The 20,485-nt window shown below is 38.3% G+C and overlaps 2 protein-coding genes across 3 annotated transcripts; one reads left to right on the top strand and one right to left on the bottom strand.

Moving 5' to 3' along the window:
• The first annotated feature begins 52 nt into the window (after positions 1-52).
• Positions 53-6,021, top strand: dmac2l (distal membrane arm assembly component 2 like). Its single transcript, XM_008301654.1, has 5 exons — positions 53-118; positions 1,476-1,579; positions 3,234-3,442; positions 5,367-5,538; positions 5,642-6,021. The coding sequence occupies exons 2-5, from the start codon at positions 1,485-1,487 to the stop codon at positions 5,754-5,756; spliced, it is 591 nt and encodes a 196-aa protein (XP_008299876.1). The 5' UTR covers positions 53-118; positions 1,476-1,484; the 3' UTR covers positions 5,757-6,021.
• cdkl1 (cyclin dependent kinase like 1 (CDC2 related kinase)) lies at positions 5,933-18,807 on the bottom strand. 2 transcript variants are annotated; one of them, XM_008301655.1, is made up of 9 exons: positions 18,640-18,807; positions 16,943-17,064; positions 13,469-13,541; positions 13,044-13,134; positions 10,910-11,110; positions 9,310-9,392; positions 9,134-9,190; positions 8,846-9,007; positions 5,933-7,787 (listed from the first exon to the last, which is right to left on the bottom strand). In XM_008301655.1, exons 1-9 carry the CDS (start codon positions 18,805-18,807, stop codon positions 7,686-7,688), a joined length of 1,059 nt encoding a protein of 352 aa, XP_008299877.1. In that variant the 3' UTR covers positions 5,933-7,685. The 2 variants fall into 2 exon arrangements, with proteins under 2 accessions (XP_008299877.1, XP_008299878.1); XM_008301656.1 differs by having other exon boundaries at positions 5,933-7,813; positions 8,854-9,007.
• Positions 18,808-20,485: the final 1,678 nt, after the last annotated feature.

Below are 20,485 nucleotides of genomic sequence, written 5' to 3'. Positions count from 1 at the left end.
TCACGGACGTCCACGCGTTCAGCCAATAGGAGGGCACGTTTCTTATTACGTCACAAGGTGAAAGGTCACGGCAATGGCGGCGTTGCGAATGTAAACAGTCTGGTCTGTTGGAGGACAGGTGAGGATTTATTCATCTGTAGCTCGGTTTCTTCGAGTAGTGCATGTACGCAGCTGAAGAAGCTGCTTTTTCAGGACCGCATTTCTAGGACCCTTGTTTTTTAATCATTCTTTCTGGGAGCAAATAACATGACGGACACTTGTTTACTCCCAAAAGGCGAGCTAGCTTTTTGAGCCCACAGACACTGCAGAAAAAATGAAAAATATATACACTCATTACTGTTACTATATGCAGTTATAGGCAAAAAAAAAAGCTTTTGAACCCATAGCTTGTTATTATAAAACATTATTGAATTAAGTTAACCTTTGGAACTATTCACTAGACACTAGTATTTTAGATAAAACAAACAAATTTAAAACTATAATCTGTATTTTGCATAGAACATACCTATAAAATGATACGCACTTAGACAGAAATTTGGATTTTAGGAGGAATAAACCTTTTAAAAATATGAAGTATTTGGACAGAAAAATTTATTTTGGGAAACCTAAAACCATAACTCACTCTTTAAAAAGCAGTGTTTGGGTTGAATGAACCTTTACAACTATAACTTGTTATTAGATAGTAATATTTAGTCGAATAAGAGGATAAAACTATGAGTACTTGGGCAGAATGTAGTATTTTGGATGAAACAAAAATGTAATCTATAACCTTTAATTTGTTGGAACAATCCTTTAAAGTTTTAAGTAACTGTACAGAAAGTCATATTTTGGGTGGAATACATTTTTCAAATATTAACTTGTTCTTGAGAAAGTATAGTTTGAAATAAACCTTTGAGGCTATAAGTATTTGGACAGAATGGAAACTATAAGTGATATTATGGGTGGAATAAGCCTTTAAAACCTTGTTGTTTATTGAGTATTGACGATGTGAAGGTGAAGAAGAAATTCTCCACTGATACCATCTTGTTGATATAGAAAAAGGTTTATTGCAACAAGTACAATATCTCAGACGTCTGGGAGAGGATTCAAAGCCAAAAGGAATCACCCTATGAAAAAACCTTAACCACTAGTGATGTAGGGGGCTGTTTACATAAAACTAAGACAAAATATTATGGTTCACATCCTGAGGGGAGCCCATTCTTCTAAACAAAGTGGCACCTTTCCTGCAGCACCTTTGACCTCGGGACTCCTAACTAAATATTCCCATGAGGTGGAACATCAGATAAGTCATGCACTTCAGCAATCTGCCAAATTCGCAGGTATTCTGTCACAACAAACAAGGGTCCTACAAATGCGTCCCTCAAACTGCAGCCTGCTCTGCTACAGAAACATAATTTTGCAGTTTGACGAACTAATTCAAACATTCAAATCCATTAATAAATCTCATTGTTTCTTAATTGCGTGTTTATTTTCAGCTCACAAGTATGAGGCTGTTGTCGCAGGTGGTGAAGTCTGCAGTGAGTCAGAAGGAGTGGAGCCGCAGACACTTCTGGGGTTGGCTCAATGCTGTTTTCAACAAGTGAGAACCTAAACATTATTAATACGCTTTTATAGCTAATGGTCACACAGCAAAGCATTGAAAGGCATACGTTAATAAAAAGTGGTGTCTTTATTAGATATGCAATCTAAACCATCTGTTCCACCGTAAAGTCTATTTTTATAATGCTTGTAATGCTCAGTTTTTGTTGACTTGCTTACAGAGCTGTTAATTAAATCATACTCAAAGAAAAATATAAATGCAATATTCAAATGGTCTTCTTCTTTGATTTAGAGAAAAAGCAGAAAAACTGGGGAGTTAATCCACACTATAGTCAGTTTGTGATCTGGTAATTGGCTCTGTGATTGGACCTTTTCACTGATGAATCTGGTTTTTAGTTGTACAGAGTAGATGGCAGACGTCACTATTAGTGTCGTCCAGGGGAGTGCTATGTGTATGTCAACATCAGAGTGGCCCATGGAGGCAGATGAGTGATGTTGTGGGCAGGGATGTGACATTAACAAAGAACATGTCTGCATTTCTTTGCAGGCAATCTCAGTGTCCAGTGTAATTGAGATAAAATCCTCACAGTCTTATTCATTTGCTGCCATCACTTGATGTTTTATGTGCGTCCTCATGACATCAGAATATACGCTACTCTTCTGTAGCAGCTTCAGACATGTCACAAATCAAACATCGGTAGTCCTGTCCCACAAATTGTCCACTAGCTTCCCCAGTGATTGAATTATACTGCAGGTGCTTCACTCTAACTGTTGCCTTCATACCTCAGTGTGTTCTGACTTTAAATGCATGAAATAAAGACTTGCGTATCAATGCATTAGAAAGCAAACTCTCAGTGGTCTCTTTGTTAGATACATCTCTGTAATCGAATACAATCCTATCCATGTGTTCCACCATAAAGTTAAGCTTTTATGATGCTGTAATGCTCAGTCCGTGCTGACGCTGTCATAAAGGTGTTAATGAAGTTATCAGTCATATATCATGTATATCTCCTGTATGTAAATGTGATGGCTGAATTTCAGCTTTGCTGATTATTAGATCTAATAATTAGAATTTTTATGATTATTTTTTGGAACCAATTCTAGATAAATATGTTTGTTTTAAAATGCCGTCTCTCCCTCTGTCTGTCACCCTGTAGTCTTAACCAATGGTTACACTCCAAAGGTAACAGCCAATCAACACTGAAGAATAAATTATGAAAAGTTCTCTTTTGCTCAAACACGTGTAAAACAGAAGTATGGACATTTTAATAAAGTTTTGTGTAGGAGTTTGTGTTATTCTAAATTTTAGCACCATGATTTCCATTTGCAATAAATGTGAAAATCTTGGTGTCAAAATTTGACCCCAAAGTTTTCTGTGTTCTTATTTATTTAGTTTGACCAACAGTCCAAAAAACCCAAAGTATTCAGTTTAAAAAACAAGCAAATAGTCCAATTTATACATGCGTATCCAACAAATGTGTCACCCTACCTGATAAATCACCACATAAACAAACAAACAGTGGGGTGATGACGTCAGGTTCAATCAACTGGCCTGGTGGGCCGTTTGCCATTTGGACTTTAACTTTTTGTCTCTGGGCTCTTCTGTTCTGCCCTTTCACCCACCAGATGTGACCCAACACATTTCACGTCACCTGCATGTGCTGGACACTGAGTGTTTGTTGATGTTCTCTCAGGGTGGACTACGAGAGGATCAAAGCCGTCGGTCCGGACCGAGCCGCCGCCGAGTGGCTGCTGAGATGCGGTGCCAAAGTGAGGTTCCAGGGTTTCGAGCGCTGGCATCACGACTACAACGGACTGCCAACTGGGCCTCTGGGCCGATACAAGATCCAGGGAATTGATGCCACCGAATCCTGCATCATGTACAGAGGGTTTGACCACCTGGGTAAGCGTTACAGTGTGGAGAATATTACCTCCTTGTCCTTGTGACTTGTTCCAGCCTCATTACCATTTCCTCCAAAACCATCATGGATGCTCTCTCTCAGGTAGATGAACCAGACTAAACCTCTGCAGCCGCACACAAACTTAAAAAAGTAAAGTTTGTTCCGACGGTGGAAAATCCATCTTCTTAATTAAATCAAAGGGTTTATCCTCTGTACAGACATGTCTTAAAGACTGAGCTTGTCGTGGTACATTTTTAACTTTAACCAGGTGTACTTTGCTATATTTGCCAGCCTCGGGTGTTCTTAGCGTGTCTATGTCTGTCTGAACAAACTCCTGTTAAACTGACAATAATCAGTGATTAAGAGCCTGTTGTTTAAAAAAAAATGTATGTAAGAGATATGAATGGACAGCCATTTAGCATCAAACACTTAGCATCCTACTGTGAGCATAGATACTTATATCCTAAAGGAGCCATTAACACCTGAGTTTCGAAGTATCTGGAACTCCCAAATAGTCGGTTAGAACTGATGAAGCCTCTTGGATGAGAGGAGAAACGTCTTCGAGGAACTCAAGCAAGTCCAGTTGCTACGATTAATCTACAAGTCCGGTATGTTTGGCTTGAAGCTGGCCAGGACGACCACAGTGAATGAATAGTCCTGACAGTGAAGCACAGATGTGAGAAGGTGATGATTTGAGGCTGAACGAGTGCAGAAGGTGAGATGGCATTTATAGCTGCACCATGAATGTCTGCAGGCGTAACAAAATACAACAGATAAGATTACTCGAAACTTGGCAGAAGAGGAATATTCCAGCATTATTGTGATTATTATTTCCTTTATTTATACAGTAATGGTAATCTCATTGAGACACGGTGTTTTATTCTCAAGAGAGACCATCCAAAGCACAAATATTACACAAGAGTTTCTATGGAAGAAAACTGTGACGTTGCCAAGTATGTTGTCTGACTTGAATCCAGTGGAACAGCTTTGGGGTATTTTAAAGAGACACGTCGAGCAACACAACCCCTCCAGCAAAAAGAGCTGAAAAATCAGAAGAAGAAGAAATTTGGTTGAAGTCTGTCTTAAAAAATGAGCTGAAAGTATACTGATAAACTAAATGATTTGAATCTCAGACGTAAAGTTCCTACTGTGGGACCTGTGTTCGCATTCTATAACCTCTTATGTCACTGCTTACCTTAAAGTTAAAGCTGGCTTCTGGAAAAGCATGATTTGACATTTATTAGAACTAATGCTACTATAATATTGTTCCCAGAGTGTTGATGTGACCATTTTTTACGCTTTACTTTGAGAAAAATATGAATATATTTAATTTTTGTGTTAAAAATGGTTTAAATCCAAGCGGTTTTACAATGAAGTCGACTAAACCATTATAAAATGTGGATGTAATTTAGGAGCTGACAAGAGTATCAGATAGATTTGAAGCTGTCTGTCAGTACAGATGTTCGATATTAATATTTCAGTTAGGATTCATGCTCTGCGCCCTATCAAAGCTGCCACCACATTTAGCTGCGATACATGCCGTAGATGTTAAATTATTTCACTCTGACCTGGTGCTGGATTAACAGACTAAAGCGTCTGTTCCAATCAAAGATTAAAGCCAATGTTCAGAAAGTGTAAATTTTGCATTAAGTGTGTTGGCTCGAACTCGACCTCGACGGTTGACCTGAAAGTGATTCCCCTCTGTGTTAACAAGAAAGGAAAGGCGAGGGTGAAAGTGCATCTCTCTCAGACTGATTATCCAAAAGTGACGCAAGTGGACGGGATGTTTTACAGCGAGCAGGCCTGAACACACGCTGTCTCCGACCTCTGCTGCTCTGCAAACTCTACACTAGATGCTGATAAGACTTTGCCTGTTGGAAATATAATCAATAGACTGATGCCGTTTTTTTGTGTTTCCTTCTTTAGAAGGTTTGAAACACTTGGAAGAAATAAAGCTGAGTAAGTGCATGTACATAGAAGACACCTGTCTGGAGAGGCTGAGCTCAATGGAGAACCTGCAGGAGAGCCTGTACATGATGGAGGTGGTGTCGTGTGGTAACGTGACCGATAAGGGCGTCGTCGCTCTGCACCAACTCAGGTCAGTGAGGTTAAAAAAAAAGGTTTTTAAACTCGTAAGGAATCAGTTTTAGTGATGCCTTTTCATAATGCATGCACTAATCAGGTGTGACTTTCTCCTTCAGGAACCTGGAGTATCTGTTTCTCAGCGATCTTCCTGGAATCAAAGACAAGCAGACGACAGTGGACAGACTGCAGACGGCGCTTCCACGTCTGGACATTGCGCTGGATCTGGACTGAAACAACCTCCGCGTTCTGGTTTTAATGTAATATAGATGTAAAGGTTGTCAGAGTCAAAGACCCAGTTTAGAAGGAATGGACTTGCAGGGCTTTGATGGTGTGGCATGTGGATCCTTCAGCTTTTGTTTGCCTGCAAGCGTGATGCTGCACAACATTCATTAGCTCTTTTTTTTTTTAATGAAAGAGTGCAGGGCAAAGCTGATGTCTCATTTCTGCTCTCCGGTCATCAATTAAACCTCGAAAAACTCATCTCTGTGCATCAAAATGACATATTTAGAAGTTTTTTTTTCATTAAAATAATCCCTCCAGACGTTAAAATGACTTACATGTAACTCTACACCAATCCCTTTGCAAGTCGAGCACACCAGCTCACCCACAACTCTGCTGAAAACACTGCAAAAACTACTGCACATTACAACTTGGAATTTTGGAGTAATTTGCTGCAAACCAGTGTCTTCCTGAAAACTGATGCAGCCAGTTTTATTTAGAGTCATAATGTCATAATGTTCAAAAAACAGAACTTTAAATCCCTCTGTGGTGATACTAAAAGTATGTCTTTGTTAAAAACGTCCTGGAAACTGAATGAGTGTGACAAAAAAAAAATCAGTTTGTAGAGTAATCAGGCAAGACTTTTACATGGTTGGTTGTGTTTGGTATGTCTAACATCCTTGTTTGTATCTGGAAACAAGACTAATTAGGAAGATTCCCGGCTGGGGGTTCACATATAAAATGAAGAAATCATCTCTTTTGCAATCCTCCTAATGTTTTACCTGCTCAGATTATATCCATTCCAGCTCTTTTTACTAGTTAAATTGACTTTAAAGGACTAATTCAACCTAAATAACGCAGTTTCCTATTTCACAAAAAGTTACATTTCAGCTGAAATGTCACTGATGCAGCAAAATAACTTGATTTCATTCATTATGAGTTTCTTTTAAAGAGTGTAGCCTATAAAATAATATATTTAGAAGCCTTAACAAGCAGCAGGGTCATGTTTTTGGCAAGAAAATTAATTCCAAAAAATAAGAATGATACAGGAAGTCCCTGCCCTCACAGGATTGGCTCATCAGGTTTGTTACGTATGAAACCGGAGAAGTCTGAATCTGTGTTTTTGAGATGACTCTGGGTGCATGGGTGGAAATTAGTGCTTATTTATGATTTCTAGCATATAAAAAAAACACTACATAGATGTGTAAACAAGGTTAAAAGGGTCATTTTCACCAGAGGAAGAGGGACCTGAAAGCACTTTATGCCGCTGACACCATTTATTTTTGATATTCTGTCGTTTATTAAAGGTTACTCCACATGTGTGTACACAGAGAAAGCAGTTTAAGAGTCATTTAAATCCTGTCTTTATAGATTATTTTGGCATTTGTCATAAAGTATCTGAGGACAGACAGATGGCTGAAAACATCCTTAGCACCAGAGTTCCAGAGACGACGATGCCGCTGATACGTGTTGTGAAGGTGGTTTAAAGGAATGTTTACAACCGTATTCACTCCCGACGTCAATAAATATGACTTCCAGAAAAAAAATGCTCGTGAGTCTTTGCGTCCTACGTTATAACTTACTAAACGAACGACATGAATTAAACTCTACTATCAAAAACGTGTCACTCTCGCAGAGTCCATCGTGATATAAAAATACATTTGGCAAAGGCAGTAGTTGGACCTTCCGTCTAGTCGGCGACTACAAGCGGAGCAGCGAGTCGCTCCTTGTCTCACACATCTACACAAGATCAGCTTGAAACGCAGGCAACAAACCAGCGGGTCTGAAGGGACGCGCCGGGAATAGTGCATAGACTGACATCAATATGGAGAGACAAACGTTTTAACAAGTGGTTGAATCCTTTGTTTGTGAGCAGCTTCGGCTCCTGAGCGGCTCAGAAGGAAGCAGACGTCTGCTGGTGGTAGACTGAGCTCAGAGGGTTTAGATGTTCGGTAGGTGGTAGTTGAACTTGCGCAGGTTGTTGTAGTATTTCTTGTTGTCCAGAGCTGGAAAGATGCTGCTGCTGGTCAGCTGTGGCAAATACTGCAGAGTGGAAAAAAGAAGAATAAAAATAGGTTTCAAGGACGATTTTAGGAGGAGTTACAGTTTTGGTTTTTTTTAGTTTTTTTTTAATGGATACGATCATTTGATTTCTCGTCCCTCTAAGTCAGAAGGTTAAAAAACCCTGAAAAGCATGTTGTCTTTAAAAAAAACACACACAAAAATTACTATAAATTTATCAGAACCAGAAACTATAAAAACAAAAAGAATCATCAGATTTTCTAACTTTCTAATCATCTGTGCAAGCAGTTCTGTCAGAAAACAATTAAATCTAAGCTTAAAATCATGATGTTTCCTCAAAATCGCTTTATTCTAAGTGTTTGCACAAAAAAGATTCTTTAAAAAACATTCTGGGTTCCTCAGTTCAACTGTGAAGACTGTAGTGACTCTTCTGTGAGTAATAAAAATTAACTTAAACATCCATCCATCCATTATCTATACATCGCTTAATCCTCACTAGGGTCATGGGGGGCTGGAGTCTATCCCAGCTGACTCAGGGTGAAGGCAGGGGACACTGGACAGGTCACCAGTCTATCACAGGGCTACACTTAGAGACAGACAACCAAGCACACTCACATTCACACCTATGGACAATTTAGAATCACCAATTAACCTCATTATGTTTTTGGACTGTGTGGGAGGAAGAACCTGGAGAGAACCCACGCTGCACGGGGAGAACATGTAACCGGCGACGTTCTTGCTGCGAGGCAGCGGTGCTAACCAGCGAGACACCTTGCAGCCTCATATTAAACATGTAAATAGTAAAATCTGTATAATATGTGAAGCCACCATTTAATTTAGTGTTGATAAAAACCTGTGAGCACTTGGAAAAAATGTTTCACATGTTGATTCCAGGTTTTTCCATGTTTTTGTAAATTAAATAAACATCAATTCTTACAAATCTCAAGAAGAACTTGTTCAAATCAGGGAGTTTTTTTTCTACTTTGTTAAAAACTTTTTAGCGTTTGGTCTGAATTATATGAACCAATATTAAAACTGTGCCACACTCAGCCTGTCGTAGAGCCATGAAGTGTGCTCACCCCGGGGGGAAGGTGTCTGCGAGGTAAACGCGTCCTCTTGTTTCCGGACCGGTCCTGCTCTCTGGAGGTGCTCTCGCTCTTTTCTCTCAGACTGTCGAAGTAAGGATGCTGGAGGAGCTGCTCGCAGGACAGGCGCTCAGACGGGTCCATCCTCAGGCAACCCTACAGCATGGATATGTGGGGAAACAAGTCTGTTAGATTTAACACCAGCATTTTGTGCAGAAGACTTTGTTCAACAGATCTGGGAACTCAGAGGAAGAATGACTTTGTTGGTAACGACTTTGTTACCTTCATGAGGCTCAGAGCTTGATGCGACAGGTTTGGATATTTCTGCTCCAAAGGTTCCTACAGAGACCAAAAGCGACAACAGGTTCGCTGAAAAGACGACGACAAGAAGTTCTGATGCTTCTGTTTCTCGTATTTCTTTCTGGAATAATTCCCATCGTTTAACGCTTGTGTCTCACCATCTCTTGTGGCTCCGGGATGGAAACGCCGCAGAAGAACTGGTTGTTGCTGAAGACCTGCTGGTGTCGAGGGATCAGATCTCCTGCAGGGGGTTAAGAAAAAATCACACAGAATTTAGTGAATTGAGCTCATTTTGTGTATTTTTTTTACCTCTATTTATGGAAGAACATGATCAATATTATAATGTTTATAGACATTTTATAGTCTGACTCCATGGGAAGGTGTTTTCCTGCTTTTATTTTATGTCATTCTCACTTATTTATGAAAACACTCTTGAAAACATAATGACTTAAGCATTCAAAGCACAAAATCCCTTAAATTTAAAACCAGTATCCTGTGGATCATACCAAATACATTTTAAATCAACACATTTATCTGCTAACGTTTGCTGAATAATGCTAATACTGTGAGCTATGTGCTTCGTGGTGACCAAGAAGTTGTTATTCAACACTATTTATATGCAACTAATGGGTAAATATATAAGTTTTTATACAGAGTGTGATATATCTGTATATATACGTGCAAATGTCTGTTGAAAATATAGTAAAGTGAGTCAGTATTTTGAAAGGATGTTGTGCAAATGTGGTTAAATTCATCATCCTTCTATAATCCTGCTTCGTCTCCTCACTATTGTTTTATTACAAGATCTTTAAAATTGGTCTCATAGCTCTCATACGTTATCTTTTATTCACAATTTATTTATTGACAGTCACTAATGGAATGTAACTAAGTATATTTACTTAAGTGTTGTGTTTGAGTACAAAGTTGGGCACTTTTACTTTCCTTTTTTGAAATTTATGCAGCTTCATATTTGTACTTCACAACATCTCAGAAGCAAATATTCTACTTTTTACTCCACTACATTCATCTGACAGCTTTAGTTACTCATCAGATTATAATTTTTTTCACGTCTTCTCTGCTCAGTAAAAGCCACATATCTCCACATTTGTTTATATTAAATGTAATTTTTTCTGATAGCATATGAACGTTGGGTTGAGAACGTTGTACGACTTTTTAAGTGACATAAACTGATTTTAAAAACCCTAAAACGCTTCGTCACACGGTGGCTGTTTTTTCTGAGCTCATAAAAGTTGACTTTTTGGAAAAATGTGATTGTGACAGGACGGAAAGGCTGCAAAAATGTGTCGCTCTTATGGATTACAAAGCATTACTGTGGAATAAATGAAATAAAAGTATGTGAAGTAGTTAAAATCTGAAACATCTACAGCTGTAAAATGCAACATAAACATTGATTCAGGAAAATAAACCTCATATATAATAATAATAAAACAATGTCAGGAACCATTTTACTGCAGAATGAGTTTTACTTTTGGTACTTCAGGCACATTTTGCTGATAACACTTACAAACTGTTACTTAAAAAGGGTTTGAATGCAGGACTTTTACTAATAGTGGAGTATTTTCAAGGTGGGGTACCAGAACTTTTAGTCAAGTAAAGGCTCTAAATACTTCCTCCATCAGTGGAAATCATCCTCAGTCTGAAAAATCACATCATTTCCACAGAAGTGTTTAAGTCTTTCTGTAAAATAGCACATTTCTGGTTCCAGCTCCTCTGGTGTGTCTGCAGATCTAAACTCACCGAGAGTCTTTCTGATCAGGTACAGCTGGTCCATGTCGGACTTGCCGGGCCACAGAGGAATCCCCGACAGCAGCTCAGCGAACACGCAGCCGACGGCCCAGACGTCCACCGGGGGGCCGTACTGAGTGTCGCCCACCAGCAGCTCGGGGGCTCGATACCAGCGAGTCGCCACGTAGTCCGTGTAGTAGTCGCACGGTCCGGCTGACGGTGCAGAAAACACGCAACGTCTGGAGTCAGTTACAGGATTTATTAATACACGTTTAAAGGAATAGAAAAGATGGAGAGATTCTGCAGTGATGAGTCTGTAAATTAAAATACTGTGAATTAAAATTAAACATCCCAGCAGGCAAAATGAGCTCAACCTTGAACATCTACAGCTGTAAAATGCAAAATATACATAAAATCAGCAGTAAAATAAACCACAATCATCATATATAATAGTAAAATACTGACAGGGAACATGATACTGCAGGATAAGTACTTCTTAAAAATACTTTAGATAATATTTATAAACCGATAGCAGTTTAGTGGATGATAATATTCACACACTTTGACTTAACAAAGGCTTTTTATCTGTAGTGGAGCATCTAAAGGAGGATCTCCAGCTGCTGACTGGTTCACTGTAACCACATACAGTAAATATAGTCTACAGCTGCTAAAAATTCTGTTTTACACTTGATTTAATTTGTATTTTTTTTGTATTGTTATTAATTTATTCATATTTCTAATGACTGTATCCCGGATATTTTAGCTTGTGGACATTTAAGACAACCTCCTATCTCCTCTACAGCTCTAGAACAACCAGTTTTAGTCATTTACTAATCATTGAATTAGGTTTTTAAGCAAATATATCAAACATCTTATCGTTGTAGTTTGTCAAACGAGAGGTTTTGCTGCTTCTCTTTGTCGTATATGAAGCAAATTGAATATCTTTCAGGGTTTTGGTTTGACAGAATAACCGATTTGAGGACATCTGTTTGGGTTTTAGGGAATTATAACAAACATTTTTTACTATATTGAGTTGTTTGATGGATTGATTAACTGGGAGAGTAAAAACAGACAATAAATCCTTCTCAGCTTTAAAAAAAAATAAATAAAAAATTTAAAGTTAACTGATGCAGATAAACTATCCAGTATGTGACAAGGAGGAGAAAAAAAGTTAAGGGAAAACAAAAGACTGTTTTTAACCTCTAAAGACCTGATGTCCACCTGCATGGACATCACATTTTGGGTCATATTACCACAGTAGTTAATTTTTTTCAATGTTTTTATTATTTTACTCTTATTACTTTATTATTGTTATTTAATTTTAATTTTTTTATTCTATTTTTAAGATATTATTTAAAATATATTTTAAATACATTTTTATTTTCTTGATTTTTAAATTTTTTTTTTAATTCCTTTTTAAAAAATAAACAAAACACATATCAAACAAGAGCTCGGGTCTGAAGAGGTTAATCATCTTGAGTTCAGACGTCAAGCTGGGAATCACCTTTTCCTTAAAAGTTTCGCTCTAGTTGTTGATTAAACTCCTAAAAACTCATCAAAGTTATGTATTTAGAAGAGCTTTCTATGAAAATAATCCCTTTCTGCCTGACATGGCGTAGATTTAACCGCACTGTGGCGAGGACGTGCAGATCTGATGTGAACCAAAGAATAATGATAGAAAACCCCTGCAGGCTGACAGGTTTGGTTCTTTAGGTCTGGTATGTTTGAAAGTAGAAAAGCTGAGCCGTACTGCTTATTGTCGCTCATAATGTGTCTTCTGGCATTTAAAGAAACCACCACATGGACATGCTTTAAATCTGTCCTCCATCTATTTTGTATTTTCCATCACGTACAGAGAAAATTCTGATGTTTCTTTGACTATAACACATTTTATTCCTGATTTTTAGAGCATGCAGCAGCTCATCATACTGACAATATTAAGTGTATGAAGCAGCATCAAACTAAATCAATTTACCAAAGACGTGATGTTTTACCATTTATGCATAAAGCTGCTCGGAACCTCTGATGATTTGTGGTGTCAAAATAAAGACACTGAATATTACTTTTAGTTCTGAAGACTCATACGGCGGCTGGGATCGCTGGACGTGAACTGACCGGTGATGTTACAGCTGCTTTATAAACTCACTGAGAATCCTGGCGAACCCGAAGTCACACAGCTTGATGACCTGGTGTTTGGTGATGAGGATGTTCTCCGGCTTGACGTCTCTGTGGATGCACTGCAGAAACAAACACAGGCAGCACAGTTACATCACAAAACAGACAGAAAACTGTCATTTTCAGCTGCTGGCGGTCGAAGGACAGTAAAAGGAGGCTGAGAGAGAGAGAAAGCTGTGGACCCGTTAAACTGAGGCCCTCGTAGCATTTGTTGTGTCTAGGTGATACATTAACAGCTGGTCAGCCAAGGGGAAGGAATTCTTGTTAAAAGCCATAAAGCAGAGGAGCTCGGTGGGAGCTGGAGGAGGAGGAGGAGGAGGAGGAGGAAGAGGAGAGGAATTCAACAACAAGCCGAGGGGAGGAGATCACAGGGAGAGTGGGTGTGCGGCCGCTTACGTTTTGTTTGTGGCAGAAGTTGACGGCTTGGAGCGTCTGCCAGGTGATGCTTTTAACGAGATGCTCCGGGACGCTGCACGACAACAAGGAAATAAACTCATTAGTTACCTGACGGACAGAAAATAATTGCATTTTAGATTGTTGACTTTGGAAACAGGAGTTTGAGGGTAAAATTAGAGTTTACTGCAATTTTTCCAGCTGAGAAACATCAGATAATCCGTCATGGTCGACTGCAAACAGAAGCTCCTCCTATGAAGGAGCTAAACAAGTCTCATGATTCTTAAAACTTTCTCTAAACGAAGTGCAGATTTCAAGATTTTCATCAGAGATGCCTAAATACATACCAGATTTAAAGACACCAGTTGATCAGATTTTGCATTTATTTGCATTTAGCACTGCATCAATTGCATTATTTATGTTTATGTGACCTGTCCAGGGTGTCTCCTGCCCTCACCCTAAGTCAGCTGGGATAGACTCCAGCCCCTCGCAGCCCTAATGAGGATTTAGGGGTGTATAGGTAATGGATGGATGGATGTTTATGTGACCAGATTTCTAGCTACAGGCTAAATCTGGTACGATGCAGCTCTTCCCCTGATGTGCGTTTATTGTTCTGTTGTACATGTTCCCAACTGATTAATGTAATAACTTCGACTAAATGAAAACAATGCAGAGATGTTTCCAGGACACTGAGGTTTTAAATGAACTTCACTGAGTCCAGCTTTGCATATGAAGATCTGTGAAATATACAATGAAATATGAAGAATATCGTCAACATCTAGACTTGGAATCTGAGTTTCTAGATATGGAACAATCTGAACAATATCAACACTACTTATGTGTTTTTCTTGTTTTTTTATGTCTGGAGAACATTTCGTGGCAATTCATCTCAACGCTGTTCAGACGTTTCACTAATCTTCAGACTTCTCGTTCAGATTTTTGGGGATATTTAACCTGCAAAAACCTAAAAGAGAAGTCCTTTTAACTGAAGCTACAGGACTATCAGGACTGAGAATCGACACAGAAACAGTTCACCAAAAGCCACAAATGTGAACCTCAGAGATCAACAAAACCAGTCAGATTAATAAAAAAAAAACTCTGAATAAATGTCAAATTTCACAGTGATCCATGAAATCTGTTGAGCTATTGAACAATAAAGGGATGAATCTGTTATGATTAAACTATCTGTAAGGTGACTCTAATAAACAACACATAGACGGATAAGTGGATAAGTTTGTGTTTGGATTCTGGAGGAAACAGTTTCTTTGCTGTTCCGTCTGGTTTTTCTTTGCACAGCTTTGTTGTTCAGACGTTTCTCTCAGCGAACGTCGAGCCCCGACGTCCAACACTGAGGCTTTGTTGGTTCGGGGGCCTCCGTCCATCGGTGAAAAGGCTAATTCGAGCCTTGTGACTGGCAATTAATAACAATCTCCGCCCCTTCTCCCCGGCCCCGTTGTCACTTCTTTTGGTCCGGAGGCCGAAAACCAGACAGCCACAACGCGCCCCATAAAATGTGGCTCCCTGCCAGCAAAGCATTCTGGGAGAGCATCACTGTAGGCATACCGCAGAGGGCCGCTCGGCCTCCTGGGAGACCAGCATCGGGCCGGACAAAGCGCCGCCGTGTATATGTAATGTGGAGATAACTAAAGCACACACTGCTGTTGAATGAAACACACTCAGACTTATGCTCCAGTCAATACAGACAACCTGGTATTCATTTTTAAATAAATACAAGTTGAACTGGTGCTCTGTGTAAATGGGAGCCTCTGTTTTTACTGTGTTGCTTACAACAGATATCCAATGCCTCTGTTCAGCCATAAAGCTTCTTATGTTGTGTTTACTAGACGCTCAGAATGAATGCAGATGTGTTTATATGTTTACCTGTGTTTATTTACTATTATATTATTTACAGCCCTGTTTGATTGATAAATACAGAGCGTTAATGGTTTCAATCATTACAAAGACATCAGATAATACTGTTATTCTCATTGTGTCCATTGGGGTGAAGTCAAAATCACAAACTGTAGAGTCAAAACAATGAATTTTTAATCTTAATTTTGATTTCTTAAGTCAAATTCATGCCTGTTTATCTCATAAATGACTCCATCTTGGACATACTATTTCTAACTTTTAACTTTTTATCTGATAATTACGACATAAGTTGAGTTTTGATGTATTTTATTAAACAACAGACTACTGAGCTCATAATGTCAACTTTCTGTCTCAATATTTCTATTTTACAGCCCAAAACTAAATGTATTATCCCATAATTTTGACTTCATATGTCATATTTTGAAACCATATCATAATACTGATGTACGATCTCAAAACTTTCAATTAATAAATAAAAATGTGGACTTTTGATTTGGTCATTTTACCATAATGTGCCCTACAGGAGAATATTTAACGCATCGTTTTGGCTCAAAAAGCCCAAATTTAATGCATTATATCTTCACTTTGATGGTCTATCTCACCATTCATTTTAACTTATCTATTTTTTAAGACAACATTTAATGTAGTAAATCCTCATTTTGAAAGATGAGATTGTTCTGTACTAATCATAGTTTTTACATAGAAAGTTGAATTTGAACACACGCCCTCATTATTTAAGTCAATTTTGTAAGCATACTAGATCCAACCATATGATAAGATTAAGTTTTCATGTGATAGTTTTAACTTGTTAAGTCAAACATCAGACTATTCATTCATAATTCTGACTTGCTAAATTCAATTTTGTTCTTAATTTTGACCTTTTTTTTTGAGTATTGCTACTCTATATGCCAACATTCAAAGCACTATCCCATAATTTCAATTTAATAATTCAAATTTGGATGTATTATATCAGAATTATGACTTTATCTGATCATTTTAAATTAGCAGAACAAATAATAGACTGTGCATCACATCATTTTGACTCATTCATGTCGTATTCTGACTTAACAAGCAACATTTTTAAAGACTTTGTTGTATTGTATGATAATTCTGATGCACCGGATGGTAATTTGGAGCTGAGTGAGGCTGGAAATCATTATCAAGACATTCACAATAACATTAAATAGGAACAAAAAAATATTCTGTTCATGTAAAATGTGACAAGCTGGTAAACTAAGCAACTCTTCTTATTAGGTTTGAGTTGGCGAGTCATGTATAGTTTTCATCCTGTTTCAGGCTAACACTGGAAAACTTGTTTTTGCAACTTTTTGGTGTTCATAAGCACAGATACGGTCTTATTTCTACATATTATGTCTGAATATTTACCTGAAAATGTTTGTGCGCAGTGACAGATATGTATTTGTATAAGAAGTATTGTTTATTTTATGGCTTTAATTTTGCAGTGTTGTGATTTTAAGCTTCCTTTTCTCTCTCTAAATGTCAAATAAAGGTGAAAAAGTAAAGTTCTGCAGTTTGTTTTCTCTCCTTATTGTCTGTAAACTAACTACACTACAACTTGTATTTCTGGCGAGGAGACGAACCCACCCTCTGGGATGGCGGTCCAGCTCGTTGAGGACGGTGTGGTCGCAGTACTCGAACACCAGGTGAAGCTTCCGTTTGCGCCGAAACACCTCGATCAGATTCACCAGGTTGGCGTGTTTCAGTTGCTGCGTGGACACAAAACAAGAATCAAGCTTAGAAAACCGCAGGAGGAGGGTTTCAACCGTGGTTTGCTCTTATCAAACACACTAAACTGTTAACAGGAGGTGATAAACATGCTGTTGCCTCTGACAACGGGTCCTATTTATGAGCTGCCGGTGTCCAGCGGGCCGCTAACACTCCCACCCGCCGCATGACTAATTAAACCAACTGCACCGGGGCATCTTTGATAATTATGGTGCCACATAAAAGCAGGCAGCCTTTATCAAACACAAACTTTACCTCTAAATTTAACAAAGAAGGAAGATTTTAGTCACTTCTGTGCCCCCCAAAAAGAGGCTAAAGTCCGGTTTCCTGTAATTAAAATAAATTACGACGGACGTCTCGCTGCAGGGCTTTTCCTTCATTTGATTAAAGCTCTATAAACCTGCTCTGAATGCTGCTGTTTGGAATAAAAAATGTGCTTCTCTTCTCTCTGCTGAATGAACTGCATCGTTCCCCTCCTGCTGGCTGCACCGCCGAGCAGGAACTCTTTATGTTTCATGGCGTTAGAAACCTTTAAAACATCAAATAAAAGTCTGAAATCAGAGCAGGAAAGAACATACGAGGAAAAGATTGGCTTCTGACGGGATTCAGTATAAAAACACATTTGGACACTTGATCTCGTTTAGAGCAAGAACTTTTACTTTGGAGGGCAGAAATATAGTAATGTTCAGTAAAAAATGTTGCTTTTTTTCTCATAATTTTGACTTTACAAGCTTAATTATTGCTTAAAATGTCATAAATTTGACTTTTTACTTGATATGTTTAACTGAAATATTTGACTTTTTGTGTCAACATTTCAGTTTTTAAGCCAAAATCTCTGCTAACTGTCTCAACTACTCTAATTTCTAACCTAGCCAGCCAAATTCTGACGTATAATCTCATAATCTTGATTTGTTTAATTCTAATTTGAACTTTTTATGTAATGATCTTAACTCTGTAGATCAAGCATTGGACTATTGTTGTCATAATTTCAACCAAATAAGTCAAATATTTATGTATAACATCAGAAATCTGACTTTCCCATCATCATTTCTACATTTGAAGTCAAATTTCAATGAATTATCTCAAAATTCTGACTTAACAAGCCAAATTTCTGGCAATATAATCTCATAATCTTGACGTCCTACCTGATAATTTGATTTAAATAGCCAATCATTTGATTATTTACATCATAATTCTGACTTTAAAATCTCATAATTTCTACTTTTTACAATGAACATCGACTCATAATTTTGTACTTTTTAATCTCGTCATCATATTTTCCAACATTTTTCCTCATATTTTGACTAAATAAACTTTTGCTTCACACAACTTTTGATTTATAAGTGAAATCTTGATGCACTATCACATAATTCTCGTTTATTGTCTCTTGATAAACCAAAAATATTACTCGCTTGCTCCTAAACCTGCATTTTTCTGGTCTGGATAACCACGTTATTAATATTTCCTGGAGGAAATAAGCTCCTACATGTCTGGAAACCTCATTTGCAGTTGGTCAAATGTCAGTAAACAATGACTGGAGGCAGGTTAGTTGTCACCTTGAGCATCCTGATCTCCCTCAGCGCGATCTTCTTGATGATGGGGTCGTCCTCGGACTCGACAAACTTCTTGATGGCGACGATCTGACCCGTGTCTCTGTTTCTGCACTTGAAGACGACGCCGTAGGATCCCTCTCCGATCTTCCCGATCTTCTCGTACTTCTCCATCCTCGGGGGGGAGGATCGGCCGGCTGCTCGTTCAGCGGTGGTCGAAGGGCAGGGAGGCAGAAAACTGAATCTAAAAGCAAACACAGGAGACACAGGAGGGACCTCAGCAGGGAAACAACTCACCACCTGCTGCTTGTATGAAACACAGCCTCATTATTAAGGCTGCTCATCTCATAATATCAGTCATGACAGTGACTTAATATGAAATACATAATATCACGCAATTTACATGCATCCACCAGCAACAACAACAACAACAACAGGTGTTTGTGCAGCTCAGCTCTGATTGTGTGAAACCTGGAGGATCAAAATGTTCAGATAACCTCTTAAACTGCCTCCAAAAGATGCTGGGAGGGAACATTACACCTGTCGCGGAACAGTTAGATTGCGTAACAAAACATTTGCAATGCAAAGTATATTAGGTCAGCTCCCCGAGGGCACACACACAGAAAACAAATAGCAGAGAGAGTGAAAGAGCCTGGGGAATAAAATCAAAGTGCTGCACTTAAAAACACACCAACACCTGGCTGGAAATATGACATAAGCCTAGTAAAAAGAGAGATTACCATGTTGGATGTGCATGTTTATAACTGAGGCATATGATGGATAAAGCAGCTGTAACAACCCAGAAGTCTGAGCAAAGTTACCTCCAGACACAAACGGGCACATTTCTATGTCTCAGTGGTCAATATTCCAGTAAAAACACATCTTATTTGTTCATAAATGAAATGTTGACACTGACCTGCTGTGAAAATGTCTGCAGATGTTTCAGAGGCAGATATTCAGAGGGAGGCTCCTCTTCTTCTTCTTCCTCCAAACACCGACCTGTGAGGTGGACGATCACAGCTCAACTGTCCCTGCAGCTCCAACAGGCTCCTGTTTTAAGGCGTCAAGTCGGATACAACCAACCCTCTCGTGTGGCCGTGCTTTTCAAAATAAAATAACAAAACCACACCGCTGGCAGGATTTTTTTTACGAGCAGTAATTCCTGTTATTTCCATCAAATGAACATAGAATAGATTTAAACGACCTCATTGGCCTTTAGAAGTTTGTGTCAAATGCTTTTGTTCCTAATCATCTAAATAAAACATGTTTATTTATTTCGCTGCACACTAGGGGGAGTTCACAAACTTACATTTAACTAAGTAGGTCAAAGTGATTATATGAATAAAAATATGACAAAATCAACATAGTTGTAATGACGATATTTGTACCACAAATATTGCTAATAAATACACGTGCATGCTAACATTTACTTCCTTCTTTTTAGCGCTTAAACTTGAAATAACTAAATATCCAACAATTCTGACAGCAGTTGCTGTATGTGTTGTATTATTCTACACTATAACGTACAGTAGTTTTATTTTATTATTCCATACCAGTTTAAATATGTGTTTTACCCATTTTTTACTGAAAATATGCTGTTACAGTTTGGGAGCCCATTATTAGTGATTAAGCCAGAGAAAATGATTAATTAAGATAGTGTTAGGTATTTATAAAGCACCATTTAAACCCTTTTACATGCAACCTGAAACATGTGAAGTTATTTTCTGTATTTCTTTTTGTCCTTCCAGATTAAATGTGCCATTTTCAAAACAAGCAGGATCCCAGTGTTAGCTTGTTTGACTGGTGTTGAAGTGTTTAATAATGAAATAAAATAACACAGAATGCAGGTGCA

This window comes from Stegastes partitus, unplaced genomic scaffold (assembly GCF_000690725.1).
Source record: "Stegastes partitus isolate 25-593 unplaced genomic scaffold, Stegastes_partitus-1.0.2 Scaffold1695, whole genome shotgun sequence".
In the NCBI taxonomy this organism is placed as follows: Eukaryota; Metazoa; Chordata; class Actinopteri; family Pomacentridae; genus Stegastes; species Stegastes partitus.
The sequence above is the reverse complement of the archived record's forward strand: the minus strand, read 5'-3'. Positions and strand labels throughout refer to the sequence as shown.

Coding starts and splice junctions, on each gene's coding strand:
- dmac2l (XM_008301654.1), top strand. CDS start 1,485: ATGAGGCTGTTGTCGCAGGTGGTGAAGTCTGCAGTGAGTCAGAAGGAG. Junction 3,443..5,366: donor CAGAGGGTTTGACCACCTGG/GTAAGCGTTACA, acceptor TTCCTTCTTTAG/AAGGTTTGAAACACTTGGAA. Junction 5,539..5,641: donor GTCGCTCTGCACCAACTCAG/GTCAGTGAGGTT, acceptor TTTCTCCTTCAG/GAACCTGGAGTATCTGTTTC.
- cdkl1 (XM_008301656.1), bottom strand. CDS start 18,807: ATGGAGAAGTACGAGAAGATCGGGAAGATCGGAGAGGGATCCTACGGC. Junction 13,542..16,942: donor CTGGACCGCCATCCCAGAGG/GTGGGTTCGTCT, acceptor GTTGTCGTGCAG/CGTCCCGGAGCATCTCGTTA. Junction 9,393..10,909: donor CCTGATCAGAAAGACTCTCG/GTGAGTTTAGAT, acceptor AACCCCCTGCAG/GAGATCTGATCCCTCGACAC.